Source organism: Trichomycterus rosablanca, chromosome 10 (genome assembly GCF_030014385.1).
Source record: "Trichomycterus rosablanca isolate fTriRos1 chromosome 10, fTriRos1.hap1, whole genome shotgun sequence".
Taxonomy (NCBI): Eukaryota; Metazoa; Chordata; class Actinopteri; order Siluriformes; family Trichomycteridae; genus Trichomycterus; species Trichomycterus rosablanca.
Genome location: NC_085997.1, coordinates 13,315,432 through 13,331,574, shown reverse-complemented (window position 1 = coordinate 13,331,574; position 16,143 = coordinate 13,315,432). Strand labels below are relative to the sequence as shown.

Genomic DNA, 16,143 nt, shown 5'->3' with positions numbered 1-16,143 from the left:
ATACAGTGCTCCTGCCTCATAGTGCTACGCTGTCTGCAGTCTGTCAATTCTGACAGGATATAAATGCCATTTTCTGATTTGTATCACCATCCAGTTCCAAGCCATAATTACATGTTTCTGCACTGTTGTTAAAGGTGTCTCACTGCTATTTTCTAATTACTGGAAACAGGCTCATGCCATGTTGGTCTGCTCCATGGTCTGTTTCTCTGTCCGTGTATTTGTGTGTGTGCCCACTCTTCCGCTGTGGTTGTCCCTCTGTTTCTGTTTCGCCCGCCAGGCATTGGGTGTGAGCCACTATGTGTTCCACAGTAGCAGGAGCTAAGATCTAGCCGTGTGGGAGAAATTGCAGCCTCTACTCCCAAGCCAGTAATGTAGAGTTCAAATTCTAAACTTGGATGTAATTTGATTTGGATTGGCTTACTGATGACTTGAAACTTAACCTAGACTTAAAGTTATTGTATCCATTAATATCTGTGAAATGGCCATGTAAAACATTTTCTCAATATTTTCTCAATATTTTATCCCACTTTTTTAATTACAGTTATGTGAAAAACTCAAGCTACATATAAAAAGGTACAGAAAAGAAGAAAGGAGGTAGCTAGCTAATTTACAGTCCACATTTTAAATCCTTAATATGTTTAATCTGGTTATTTAAGAGGTGCACTACTTATTCCTGGTATTCATTAAATTACTTTTAAATACAAAGCCCATTTCAGGAAAAGTTGGGACATTTTGTAAAGTGAAATAAAAACAAGAAGCTTTGATTTGTTTAATTTTTATTTAACTGACAAAAATACAAAGACCCTCAATGTTTTGGCTGGCCATCTACAGTCAAGCCAGAAAGTGTGTGCACCCCTTTCATCTTCTCTACATTTCACTATGTTACAGACTCATTCTACTGTATAATAGATTGAGTTTCTTTTTTTGCCTCAAACATCTACACACAATTGCCAATAAACAGGGTTTAGAAAATATGCAATTTTATTTTACTGACAAAGATCCTTTATTAAGGGGTTACATATCTGTACACACCCTTAGCCTAATACTTGGTTGATGCACCTTTGGCAGCAATTACAGCTTCAAGGCGTCTTGGGAAAGAAGCTACGAGCTTGGCACACTTGTTTCTGGACATTTTTGCCCATTCCTCTTGGCATATCCTTGCAAGCTCCGGTCAGGTTGGATGGGGAGCATCGTTGGTACACAGCCATTTTCAGCTCCTTCCACAGATGTTTGATTGGACTCAGGTCTGGGCTCTGGCTGGGCAACTCAAGAACATTCACAGACTTTCTCCAAAGCCACTCCTTTGTTCTTCTGGCTGTGTGCTTCAGGTTGTTGTCAGGTCCAGAGCGCTCTGGAGAAGATTTTCTTCAAGGATCTCGGTGTACAGTACATAGCTGCATTCATCTTTCCCCCTGTCAGGACTAGTCACCCTGGTCCCGCTGCTGAAAAACATCCCCACATCATAATGCTGCCACCACCATGCTTCACTGTAGGGATGGCATTAGCCAGGTGATGAGTGGTGCCTGGTTTCCTCCAGACGTGACGCTTGGTATTCAGGCCAAAGTTCTATTTTGTTTGTTTCTCATGGTTTGAGAGTCCTCTAAGTGCCTTTTGGCAAACTCCAAGCAGGCTGTCATGTGCCTTTTACTAAGAAGTGGATTCCATCCGGCCACTCTACCATAAAGGCATGATTTTTGGAGTGCTGTCTAGATGGTTGATCTTCTGATAGGTTCTCCTATCTCCACAAGGATACGCTGGGGCTCTGTCTGCTCACCTCCCTGGCCAAGGCCCGTCTTCCCTGATTGCTCAGTTTGGCCGGCCGACCAGGTCTAGGAAGATTTTCGGTGGTTCCAAACTTCTTCCATTTACGAATGATGGTGGCCACTGTGCTCTTCGGGACCTGTAAAGCTGCAGCAATTTGTACCCTTCTCCAGATCTATGCCTTCACACAATCCTGTTTCTGAGATCTGCAGGTAATTCCTTTGACCCCATGGCTTGGAGTTTGCTCTGATATGCTCTGTCAACTGTGGGATCTTATATAGGCAGGTGTTGGCAATCCCCAATCATGTCCAATCAATTGAATTTACCACAGGTGGACTCCAGTTAAATTGTAGAAACATCTCAAGCAGTATCAGTGAAAAACTGCACCTCAGCTCACTTTTGGGTGTCATATCAAAGGGTGTGCACACTTGATCTTTAATAAATTAGCACAAATGTCTAAAAACCTGCTTTCACTTTGTCATTCTGGGCTATTTTGTGTAGAATTTTGTGACAGAAAATGAACTCAATCTATTATAGAGAAGGTGAAAGGGGTGTGCAGACTTTTCGGCATGACCGTAAATTACATTTGTAAATATAAACAAATTTTGAATTTAATGCCTAGTGTACACAGTAAAAAATGTGACCTACGTTTATTACATATATTTTGAAACATTTCACTATGAGGTGCACTTACACTCTTACTAGCGAAAGATGCAAAAGCCAACATGTGTCATGGTACTGGGGTGCATCAGACTTGCATATGTGTAAATGTACCAGTGATGTGGAGGCATGAGTTTTAAAGAGACTTGCTAATTAATAGGAAAGGTGATATAACACAGAAATATGTAACTTGCTTTTTTTTTACTGTTGTAGGCATCAAATTTTAAATTTTTTTATGTTTAAAATCTTCTTGGTCAGTAAAAATACTGTTTTCTTGCAATATGTATGGGGCATTATCATCCTGAAATATGTGACTGTAAGGGACATTTAGTACCACATACTGGCAGTGTTAGCTCAGTGGACTAGTGATTAAAAGTCACTGGTTTAAGCCCTACCTTTGCTAATTTGCCACTGTTAGGCCCCTGAGCAAGGCCCCTAACCCGAAATTAATTGGATTGTATTCTGTTGCAGTTGTAAATAGCTTTGGATAATAATGCTGTGAATGCACTGGTTATCTCTCCCTGTTAGCAAGCTGTTTTTTGTTGTGTGTTTCAGGATACCGGGGAAATGGTGCGCTCATTCGTTGGTGGCTTGGAGCTAATTGTTAATTTGCTTAAATCCCCAAATGAGGAGGTGCTGGCCAGTGTGTGTGCAGCTATCGCCAACATTGCCAAAGATGAGGAAAACCTGGCTGTCATCACTGAACATGGAGTGGTGCCTATGCTTGCCAACCTCACCAGTACAGTAAGTATCGTTATTACTATGTTCTAACTACGAGATGCTGCATTTGCTTATCACCAGACCTAATGAAACCAATACTGTCTAAAAAGTTTTAAATTTGATTTCTGTTTGAAAATCAAGGTTTGTTTTTTTCACTTTGGGTGCCTCTGACAGTCTTTTTCTATTGTGGCGTCATGTACACAGTCCTTTACGGAGGATGGAGATATCTGTAGTTAGACAGAAGTATATATAGTTTTTTCTTATTTAGTGGCATGTAAAAACTTTGTGACTGCTTCACTTTGACGGTAAAGTTTAGGCTGAATTCCTCTGGATTGGCCAATTAAATTCAGTGAACCAGTTGATCGAATAACTAAGAGAGTTACAAGTAAAATTAATGTTGGATAACTTTGTTCCCTAAATGAAATAGTTTTAAAAACTGTGTTTTCACTGTAGTTCTGTTTGTTTGATTTTTTTAATGATCTGAAATAACTAAGTATTACAAATATGCAAAAACAGAGGCAATTGGTATCACTATACGTGCTGTTCCAGTAAAAAAGAAATCTATTGTTTCCCTGCCTCACATGTAGTCAGTAAGCCATGTTATGTGTCTAAATTTTTTTTTTAACTACAACAAAATGTTAAATATTTCATCTCTGCAGGAGAATGACAAGTTGCGTCGATATTTGGCTGAGGCGGTTGCCCGTTGCTGTTTGTGGGGAAGTAACCGGGTAGCTTTTGGAGAGGCTGGTGCTGTAGCTCCTCTGGTACATTACCTGCGCTCTAAAGACCCCGCTGTGCACCAGGCAACAGCACAGGCCCTCTTCCAGCTCTCCTTGGACCCCAACAATTGCATCACAATGCACAAGAGTGGTGTGGTCAAGGTAATACCCAAAACCTTTATAGTTAAGACACTGGAGTGTATTAGGATTCATCATTGGGCTTTCTTATATAAGTTATTAAAAAGGTTTTTTTTCAATTTAGAGGAATCTGTTGCATGCTTTGTTAGCCTCCTTTCATGCTGTTCTTCAATGGTCAGGACCCCCACAGGACCACTACAGAGCAGGTATTATTTGGGTGGTGGATCATTCTCAGTGCTGCAGTGACACTGACATGGTGGTGGTGTGTTAGTGTGTGTTGTGCTGGTATGAGTGGATAAGACACAGCAGCACTGCTGGAGTTTTTAAACACCTCACTGTCACTGCTGGGCTGAGAATAGTCCACCAACCAAAAAATATCCAGCCAACAGCGCCCTGTGGGCAGCATCCTGTGATCACTGATGAAGGTCTAGAAGATGACCAACTCAAACAGCAGCGATCGTCTCTGACTTCACATCTACAAGGTGGATCAGCTAGGTAGAAGTGTCTAAATGAGTGGACAGTGAGTGGACATGGTATTTCAAAACTCCTGTACCAAAACTCATACCAGCAGAACACACACTAACACACCACCACCACGTCAGTGTCACTGCAGTGCTGAGAATAATAACTCCACCTAAATAATACCTGCTCTGTTGTGGTCCTGGGAGAGTCCTGACCATTGAAGAACAGGGTAAAAGCAGGCTACAAAGTATGTAGAGAAACAGATGGACTACAGTCAGTAATTGTAGAACTACAAAGTGCTCCTATATGGTAAGTGGAGCTGATAAAATGGACAGTAAGTGTAGAAACAAGTTTTAATGTTGTGGTTGATCTATATATATCTATAATGTATATTTCAGTTTAACTGTTGCTGGTAAGTTAGAACTTATACATTGCCTCAAACACCCATCCAAACACTACTTCTAGCTGGGGCCTCTCGAAGGATGATTCGCACCTCTCTCCTTTTTAGTGACATGTGAAAACATCACTAATAAATTTTGAAAGGTTGAAAACTATTTTCAGAGGCCTTGAGGACCAGCGAGGGCCAAACAGACAAGGCACGTTTTCTTTCACGGGCAGTGGAAGCGCAAGCAAGTTTTCTAACTGCCATGGGAATTGGGCTAAGTAAATAGATGTGTGTGTGTGCCGAGTGCCGCTTTCCCAGTCAGTCCCACCACTCCCAGAATGCCAAAACAGTAGCTCTCGCAAAGACCATCACCCAAGAAACGGTTGCTAAGCAAGTGGCTGGAGCAGGATGGGACAGAATGGAAGTGTGGCATGTCTTTGGCTCTCAGCAAAAATCGTTTTAACAGTTAGGGCTGCTAGACTTGTTTTTTTCAGTGGCAGCTTATTAAAGTGGCTGGTGTGTCGAAATGCTGTTTCATATTAATATGTGTTCCAGTAGCAAGTATAGGCTCTGTAATCCTAAACTGTGCAATGTAATTATACCATGTAAAACATGGAGTGGCTTCATAGAAACTTGTAGTTAAAACTTGGCAGGAAACGATCTTTGATATTTGTAGAATTTTTTGCCAGGGTGTGTAAATGTAAGAGGGAATGTCATTCTGGTATGATCATTTGCTAGTAAGTTGTACATTAGGGTGAATATTGTTTTTCTCAGTCATACAGTTTAAAACAGAAGAATTATACACTATGAGAACATACATACATTCATTCCTTCATGTTCAGAAAATATTTTAATCTAGTTCATACATCAAATTAACTCAGAACCAAACCCAGGACCATGAAGCTCTGAGGCTATAATATATTTCAGGCAGTAGTACTTAGCAGGTAGTGCTGGTGCTTTAGATTGGAATGGAGTGGAAATTTCCTCTTGGTAATCTGGTTTCTTTTTTCATTGAGCAGTAGATGGATTGACCTCTTCAAATTGCCACTGAGAATGATTGACTGTGTGATGCCCTGCCATGGGCTCCCACCCTTTCTGGGCTGGCACCCTGTCCTGCTTTGCCCCCAGACTTTCCAGCATAGATTCCAGATTCATTATTATTCTAACCGGGATTTTTTTCTTTAGGTGCTTAGAGAAGTCATTTACATTTACATTCTTTTATAGCACAGGCACTTTTATTTAAACCAACTTAACAGTTTGTACAGGATACAAGACAAGCATAGAACTCAGCAGTTGTGCTGATTACACTTTGCTCGGGAGTCCATTATTGACAGTCTTAGTCATTCCTGATTTAGATCTCACATTCCCACTCATCTCACAGAAGGCTACCACTGACTTCTACTTGTCAAGCACATTTACAATAATGGACAAGCGCCAAAGTTTACGTCAATCTGGCTTTAACCAAAGTAATATTAACGGAGTGCTTTATTATTATTTATTGAGAAACTGTTTGATAGTGTAGATATGCATTGTAATTTGGTCTCCTCTGCCTAAAAAGTATGTAAATATAACTAAAGAGCAAATTAGGGCTGGAACCATACTTAGCAGAAATACTGTACATACACTCAGATGGCAACACAAAACTGATGCTGTCCAAGCGCAATGCATTTGATTGTGCATACTTAGTATGCATATTTGCGTAACTGACCATCAGCAAAAGATAATCATCAGAATTATAATCACCCACAAATCAGGATTCAACTAAAGTTTCTTATTTTCAGAGTGGATGTAGGGATGATGTGTAATAAATATGGTGGCACTGCCTTGCAATTAATTTTATTAAACTGCTCTACAGTGGCAGAACTTTTGACAGAACTGTTGTACTGTAGAATTCAACAACATGTGAAATCAGTTTCCATAGCTGGTATTTGCATTTACATGTTTGCACTGAAAATTTTCTTAGCCATTAAATATGTAGCTACACTTTCAATCAATAAAGGGACCTCTCTGTACCTTCACCCATAACTGTATATAATCTTTTACACAAACATTGTTTGTAACTTGAAATTGCAAAAACAGATAACCAATGTTGAATTTAGTCATAAATTACAAATTAAGTTGTCATGTGTTGTTTATAGGGGAAATATCATTGTTTGTAAGCATTATTGTTTCACAATGTGTTGTAGCTACACACTTAAGGTGTGGTGGGTAATAATCACTGTGTTTCAATTTTCATCTGAATGCAACAGTAAAAGAATTATGCCAATATTATGGGCAAAGGTTCAGAGGTCCCTTTCTTGATTCAGAGTCTACATGTGAGGACTTTAAAAACAATGACAATTTTCTAAACTTTTACTGTCATTTATATTTCTGCTATGCACAGAATGTTAGGAAGATACTACAGTACATGAGGCTAGCTAACATAAGCTGTGCTGTTAATTAAAGACACTTTACACCGATCAAGTATAACATAATGACTACCTCCTTGTTTCTACACTCTCTGTCTATTTTATCAGCTCCACTTACCATATAGAAGCACTTTGTAGTTCTACAATTACTGACTGTAGTCCATCTGTTTCTCTACATGCTTTTTAGCCTGCTTTCACCCTGTTCTTCAATGGTCAGGACAGCAGCAATAGATGAGCGATCGTCTCTGACTTTACATCTACAAGTTGGACCAACTAGGTAGGAGTGTCTAATAGAGTGGACAGTGAGTGGACACAGTATTTAAAAACTCCAGCAGCGCTGCACACACTAACACACCACCACCATGTTAGTGTCACTGCAGTGCTGTGAATCATCCACCACCTAAATAATACCTGCTCTGTGGTGGTCCTGTGGGGGTCCTGACCATTGAAGAACAGCATGAAAGCAGGTTTAAAAGGTATGTAGAGAAACAGATGGACTTCTTGTCAGTAACTGTAGAACTACAAAGTGCTTCTATATGGTAAGTGGAGCTGATAAAATGGACAGTGAGTGTAGAAACCAGGAGGTGGTTTTAATGTTATGGCTGATCGGTGTATATATATAAGAAGGTTTATTTGAAAAGTATTTTAGGGAAGGGACTTTTAGTGACCATAGATCACAATACAACTGGCATGTGAACTGTGATCCTGGCATACACGTGGTCTTTAGATTAGGGTGATGCCTTTCGTTAACTTTCCGTTAAAGATTGTTTTACATGCTTACTAACATTGTGATGCTTCTTATCCTCCACTCCCTGATTGAAACAAATAAGTAATACAAGCAGCTGCTCTATTGCAGCCAAGTATTTTTTCCCATGTTCCTTCAGAGGCCAGTACCAGGCTACTGTGCTGCTGTGGTGAGTGTGGTTTAGCACTGGCCATAATTAGAGTCTGGGCTGAATATTGGGTGTTCCTTAAAAGTAATTTTCAATTTGCAAAAGCCATTTAGTTCAGTGTATTTATTTATTTATATTTTTTATACTTTTAATTATAGGATCTCTACACTTTTAACTTTTAAAAATTTAAATACACTTGTAAGGGACATGGAAGTCGAATTGAATTTCAATTATTGCTGCAACTGTTTTAATACACAATGTAGTCAAAAGTATGTGAAAATCTATCATTATCATTTATTGTATACACATATTGCTAAGAGGTGAATACAATAAATAATACAAAATACTTGTTATTCCTCCAACTTTTTCCTCTTTTAAAATGACTGTGACCCTGTAAAGAAAGAGAGAGGTCCATAAAGGAGTTTGATGTGAAATGTTTTTCATGGCCTAAACAGAGTTCTAACCTGAACCTCATTAACACCTTTGGTAAGAACTGATTGTCAGTCAAGCCAGGCCATTCCAACAACAGTGCCTGACCTTACAACTGTGCTTTTAGTTGAATAGGAGAAAATTCCCACATACACTCCCCAACAGCCTCCCCAAAAGAGTAAAAGCTTAAATTTGAGTTTAGAACTTTATTGTGTATTTTTTAAGAATATGCTGGGTCAAATGTGTCAGAAATTGCTGGAAGGTGGCAACACCACAAGCAAGTCGAGTGAGCTTTATATCACTATAGGCTTACAGGCTGCTGTGCAGAAAAAAAAAGCCTGCTTTAGCTTTTTCTTTGGCTGTGTTTTAAGCAACAAACTTAGAACTTTTAGGTTCAGATTTTGCATCCTTGTTCTGTGATGGACTGGTGACTGTCTGGGGTGTTTCTTGCTTTTTGTTCATAGAAAGTGGTGGTAATACAGATAATAAATCCTTTAAACTCATGATATAATGCTTTCTGTGGCCAAAGTTGGGAAGTGATAGCTCTGTGATTAAGGGACTGGACTAATGATCAGAAAGTTACTGGTTCAAGCCCCACCTTGCATCGTTTCAGTTAATTGTAGGTAGCTTTGTGACTGTGTCTTTCATCCTACAGCAGCAATTCTGATTCCTTAATGAGGAAAACTTCAAAAAATTACATACATAGTATTTTACTAAATTGCAGTTTGCAACCAGTAATAAAAAAACATAAATACGTTATTGAGCAAAAGAAAGACTTCTTACTACAGTTTAGCATGTACTCTTATTAGTTTGCACTAAACATGTTTTATTTGTCTTTACTTTTAGTATACATATCTTACCCCAAAAAGACATATGTGAGCCAGGGATAAGATATATGGTTTGGTGTGGCATGAAATGTGTTAAAACAATATATCCAATCGTTGTAAATAGGTTTGGACAGTGTTTATCGTTAAACACTGTCTGAGCTGTAGTCTTAATTTATGAAGGGGTGTAAAACTCAAAACTGCCTCCTGATATTATTACAACCATAATTTAAAGCTTTCCTACTAACATGTAGCAGCTTAGATACATAATAATTTCCTTCTCAAGAGCTCTCTCTGTCTGTCTCTCTCTCTCTCTCTCTCTCTCTCTGGATTTTGTGTTCTGACTGTAACTTTCTTGCTGGCTGGTGCTAATGGGGTAGAACCCAGTCCCCTATGCAGAAGCAGGGGAAATTAAGCATTGAGTAGAAAGTATTTTACCCTGGAAAATCCATTAGAGACCAGGCTGTGCTTTTCTCCTGTCCCTGTGGCTTTACAAGCAACAAATACTGGCCTCATACAATATTTTACACTATTTATTCCAACCCTAAAAGGAACTTATAATATTTAATTGGAGTATAACATACAAATATAAAAGGGCATTAAGTGATGTTTTTGTGCTAGTATTACATTTTTATAAGGGTGTATATGTGTAAAAGCAGACGCTTGTTTCTCTGTGTAAAGGCATTTTTATTCTACTGGTGGTAATACAATAACCATGTTGCCTAGTGCCTAGTGAACATGTACAAAATAGCTATTGTATAGCTTTCACATTTGTACATTATTTTAAATTCAGACACTTTTCAAACTTGTATGGTGGCTTAAATTATGTAAAGACCTTCCAGTAAGTGTGTTTGCCTAGTTCAGCCTTTTGCTAATTACAACCCCTGGCAAAAATTATGGAATCACCACTCTTGGAAGATGTTCTGTCAATTGTTTAATTTTGTAGAAAAAAAATTAATCACAGACATGCCACAAAACTATCATTTTTCAAAATGTCAACCTTCTGGCATTAAGAAACAATAAAAAAAAAGAAACAAATATAATAGTTGTGGTCAGTCACAATTGCTTTTTTTAGATCAAGTAGAGGAAAAAAATATGGAATCACTCAAATCTGAGGAAAAAATTATGGAATCACTCTGTAATTTGCAGTTTAAAAACAAAACATCTGCAGCAGATTAGATTTGCTAATTATTCTTCAGTTTAAAAAGAGTGCTTACACCTCGGAGAGCTGTTGCACAAAGCAGATTGTCATGAATCATGGTTCCAACACAAGATATGTCAGTTGAAACAAATGAGAGGATTATAAAACTCCTTCAAGAAGATAAATCATTGTGGAATGTCGCAAAAGATGTTGGTTGTTCCCAGTAAGCTGTGTTTAAAATCTGGACCAAGTACAAACAAAATGGGAAGGTTGTAAAAGGGAAGCATACTGGTAGACCAAGTAAGACATCAAAGCATCAAGATAGAAAACAAAGCAATATGTCTTGAAAACAGAAAATGCACAACAAAACAAATGAGAAACAAGTGGCCGGAAAGTGGAGTCAATGTCTGTGACTGAACTGTAAGAAATCACCTAAAAGAAATGGGATTTACATACAGAAAAGCCAAACAAAAGCCACCATTAACACCTAAAAAGAAAAGAACAAGGTTAAAGTAGGCTAAAGAAAAGCAATCGTGGACTGTGGGTGACTGGATAAAAGTGATCTTCAGTGATGAATCGCGAATCTGCATTGGGCAAGGTGATGATGCTGGAACTTTTGTTTGGTGTCTGTCCAATGAAATTTATGAAGATAACTGCCTAAAGAAAACATGTTAATTTCCACAGTTGTTGATGATATGGGCCTGCATGTCGGGTAAAGGCACAGGGGAGATGGTCTTCAATAAATGCCAAAGTCCACATTGAAATTTTGGACGCTTTTCTTATTCCATCAGTTGAAAGGATGTTTGGTGATGATGACTTCATTTTTCAAGATGATAATGCATCTTGCCATAGGGCAAAGGACGTGAAAACTTTCCTTCAAGAAAACATATAATGTCAATGGCATGGCCTGCAAATAGTCCGGATCTCAATCCATTTGAAAATCTCTGGTGGAAATTGAAGAAAATGGTCAATGACAAGGTTCCAACCTGCAAAGCTGATCTGGCAACAGCAAGAGACAGTTGAAGGCAGATTGATGAAGAATACTGTTTGTCATTAGTTAACTCCATGCCTCAGAGAGTTTAAACCATTATAAAAGCCAGAGGTGGTGCAACAAAGTAATAATAATGCAGTGTTTTCTAATGATTCCATAATTTTTTCCTCAGATTTGAGTGATTCCATATTTTTTTCCTCTACTTGATCTAAAAAAAAGCAATTGTGACTGACCACAACTATTATATTTGTTTCTTTTTTTATTGTTTCTTAATGCCAGAGGGTTGACAGTTTGAGAAATGATAGTTTTGTGGCATGTCTGTGATTTCTTTTTTTTCTACAAAATTAAACAATTGAAAGAACATCTTCCAAGAGTGGTGATTCCATAATTTTTGCCAGGGGTTGTAGTATGCAAACTGCACTATGTTACCTGTGGGCAGATCATTCTTTGGAGCAGTGGATTGCAGGTCCTGTCTCAGGGTTTACATCACACATTATCCCTGCTCTAACACAGCAAACAGGAACTGCCTTAAATATGAGATTAAAACCCAAGAAAATGTCCTGGTGCCAAACCATTACCCAGCAGAAGCAAAGTCAGTAGTATTTGGATTACAATGACCTGTGCCCGGTTCTTCCTGGTGAAACTGGGCCTGCCGCAACATTGACCAGGCTAAAGCGGTTGATAAAATAAAATGACATGAAAATGCAATTGATCTGCAAACAAGATTTCTAATATACTATGATTAAGCCATTTAGAATATGATTTTAGATGTTCAGATTTAGTTTCTTAAATGTGTAAATACTTAAGAAGTGCTTATAGTTGGTAAATGCAACAGGTCTATACATGAATAGTAGAATTCAAATTGGAAAAAAGTACATAGAAAAAAATCACTAAGCATGACAGCTTACAACCTTGGTTGGTGACAGCTTGCACAAATGTTTATGTAAAACCCAGCCTCTGCCTTTTTCTCGAACTGCAGACATACAAAGTGCAGTACAAATGGCAGAGCTGTTCACAAGTCACAAAATACGAGTCAGAGTCAAGTCACGAGTCTTTAGGCTAGAGTCCAAGTAAAGTCACAAGTCTTTAGACTAGAGTCCGAGTCAAGTCACAAGTCAATATAATATACACAAAACATATATTGGAAATGTAGCGTAGAAATAAACAAATAATATGTAAGTTCAGATAAAAAACAACAACAAAAAAAAGCAACTGTATTTTGTCGTTTTACTTAGTGCCTTTACTTTTCTAGTCATTGTGCAAATGAATGTAATTTCCGTAACAAGAAAGTACCAGTTAAAAGCTTAAAGTGATACGTTTTGTTTTCATTGAGGCCAAAATACAGCAAAAAAAATCATAACCACTGCTAACCTTAGCTTATGTTTTTCCAGATGCTTTTAAATTTATAACCGTGTGTCCCAGTAGAAATATAATACGTTATTTTGTAAATGTGCTTATAATTAAAAACCTCCAAACTTTTCCCGGTTGTGAAGTTAAACACTAACTTGTTAGAAAGCCAATCAAGCGTTTCATTGACATCATCTGTGTGACGCAAACTGAATAAATGCAAATTACAGCATTTCTTACTAAAAATTTAAATCAGAAGGTCTGATTGTTTCAGAAAGCAGTCTTTTAACCATTAGCGCCAATTCTGTAGGAGTGTTCAATTCACCCCAGTTGTTTCTGTGAAGTGCACTATGTAGGTTATTCCATTACGTATGTTAAGGTTAAGACGACCGGAGCGTTATTAGAGAGCAGAAAATGACACAATCAGACTGATGTTGGATCGACGTTTCATTCATCTTTAATAAAAACTAGCACTAATGTGAGAATAACCAGTGAACGTCCAGAAACGCTGCACAATCCACCAAAACCACAAATGTAGCTCGTTAACTTTTACACTTTTTTAATCACAAACAATAAAACACCACATGATGACATCACAACGCGGCTGTACGATGATAAAATCAGGTTTATTCCCAGATGACTTCACAATATGATAGACGGCAGAGCTTCATTAGTTTGATAGTTTAGAAAGTAAAGAAACCCTCAAACGCTCAAAGAAATTTTAGTAACAAGACGCTGTCATGTACGTGATGACGTCACAAAGCGTCCGAATGAATTCGTTTAATCTGATTAAGGTCCCATAGACAAGATTACGTGATCAGTGTGTAGGAACACAAGGGCACTCAGTAGGGACCATGTGGCTAGGGACTCTTGTTGTTTACGAGTCATTTTTTTGCGAGTCATGAGTCGAGTCCAAATCATTTGAAAAGACAAATGGTAGCATAAAGTAGAGTTAACTGCACCCCTCCACACACATAAGCTTGTCAAAACTGGAGTTTGGCTTATGTCACTCTGATTATTAAAGGAAAGAGGAATGCTGCTCCACATAGAAAGGCCATGTTCACTTGACTCTTGGCTGAGTTATCATTTAACTCAAACTCACCATCTTTGAACAAAAAGGCTACTGCCCCTCTGTTGTGCCCCACAGGAGCCCCAGTTCTTTAGTAGTTACAATTGTTCTATTTTGATTTTTATTTTAAATCACTTTAAACTTTTTTATTATTTTTTATATTCTGCTGCCGGCTGCTACTGCTGCTCTGCAGCTTGCTTACTAAAGCCATAAATTCTTACAGATGACTAGATAATTTCAAGCAGACATCAGCCAGTTTATATTAAAAGAAAAAGCTTAGTGATGTGAATGAAAGTAAATTACCAAATGCAGATGGCAATCATTAGGCATTTTCATGTGAGGGCATTTCGGCCCTGCCAGATTTTCATATCTGGTATGTATTTGAGTGGTTAGCGGATATAAATGAGAAAAATTGTTGCAGAGGCCTGCCATTTCCATGCAAACTTTCATTATTACCACTTCTGTTTCATGAAGGACATAAAAAACAGAGAGAGAGAGAAAATGGGGATTGGCTAGACAGACAGAGATGTAAAGCAGTTTGTATGTTTTAGACCCACTCAGTGCTGTTTTTTTTTTTTTTTTTTTGTCATGCTGAGTGGAGAGCAGGTTTAGGCTGTTTGGATATGAAGAACAGATGACATGCTAACACACACCCAGGCTGTTCTGTATCCTCTTTGTCTCCTCTGATCTGCCTACCATAGCATGTGTCTGAAACTTTGAGTTTACTGAGTGTTAAAACAACATGACTTAACCCTCTGCCCTGGCTGAGATCAGTGAGGAGTGTAGAGCATCTCAGGTGTGTGAGCATGTTTGTGTGTATTTGTGTGTGTGTTTCACTTGATTATTTTTAGTCTCTAATTTTAGACAGAAAGACAGAAAATACACCAATTTTAGCACTGTTTGTTAAAAAAGCAGTGTTACATGATCAGGTTAAAGAGATTCTGGGTCAGAGATGAGAAAAAGGTAGTAACAACGAGATAAAAGTTCACTGGGTCAGAAATAAACATATCATGCTGGCCATCATGCTGTAGTCTTGTTAGAAATGTACACAGATCAGCCATAACATTAAAACCACCTCCTTGTTTCTACACAAAATGTCCATTTTATCGGCTTCACTTTGTAGTTCTACAATTACTAACTGTAGTCCATCTGTTTCTCTGCATGCTTTGTTAGCCCCCTTTCATGCTGTTCTTCAATGGTCAGTACCCCCACAGGACCACTACAGAGCAGGTATTATTTAGGTGGTGGATCATTCTCAGCACTGCAGTGACACTGACATGGTGGTGGTGTGTTAATGTGTGTTGTGCTGGTTTGAGTGGATCAGACACAGCAGTGCTGCTGGAGTTTTTAAATACCATGTCCACTCACTGTCCACTCTATCAGACACTCCTACCTAGTTGGTCCACCTTGTAGAGTCAGAGACGATCGCTCATCTATTGCTGCTGTTTGAGTTGGTCATCTTCTAGACCTTTATAAGTGGTCAGAGGACGCTGCCCACGGGGCGCTGTTGGCTGGATATATTTTTGGTTGGTGGACTATTCTCAGTCCAGCAGTGACACTGAGGTGTTTAAAAACTCCAGCAGCGCTGCTGTGTCTTATCCACTCATACCAGCACAACACACACTAACACACCACCATCATGTCAGTGTCACCGCAGTGCTGAGAATGATTCACCACCTAAATAATACCTACTCTGTGGTGGTCCTGTGGGGGTCCTTACCATTGAAGAACAGCATGAAAGGGGGCTAACAAAGCATGCAGAGAAACAGATGGACTACAGTCAGTAATTGTAGAACTACAAAGTGCTTCTATATGGTAAGTGGAGCTGATAAAATAGACAGTGAGTGTAGAAACAAGGAGGTGGTTTTAATGTTATGGCTGATGGATGTTGCAAAACACACTAGCCCACTACTGCTGAGATCAGGGGTTCAAATCTCATCTTTGCTATTGGTCGGTTGGGCATCCACACAGAAATGACTGGCTAAAAGTATCTAAAAAGTGGGTGGTCTAACAGCCCAGCCTTATCAGTGCACTCTCATTGCTGGTCCCAAGCCTGTAAACACAGGGAGGGTTGTGTCAGATTTGGTTTAATTAATTGTAATTCTTTAGACAATTTTACTTAACAAGCAATGGCCAGTGTATAGTTCTTGTAAAACATTTACTTTATGTCCAACAGATGATGGCATTTAATCTGTC

General features: G+C 38.6%; 1 protein-coding gene across 1 annotated transcript in view; it reads left to right on the top strand.

Moving 5' to 3' along the window:
* The window catches only part of odad2 (outer dynein arm docking complex subunit 2), a 144,950-nt gene that overhangs the window by 114,029 nt on the left and 14,778 nt on the right, over positions 1-16,143 (top strand). The window contains exons 18-19 of the mRNA XM_063003614.1: positions 2,977-3,165; positions 3,801-4,022. Coding sequence (XP_062859684.1) covers positions 2,977-3,165; positions 3,801-4,022 — 411 coding nt within the window. The remainder of the gene's footprint in view (positions 1-2,976; positions 3,166-3,800; positions 4,023-16,143) is intronic.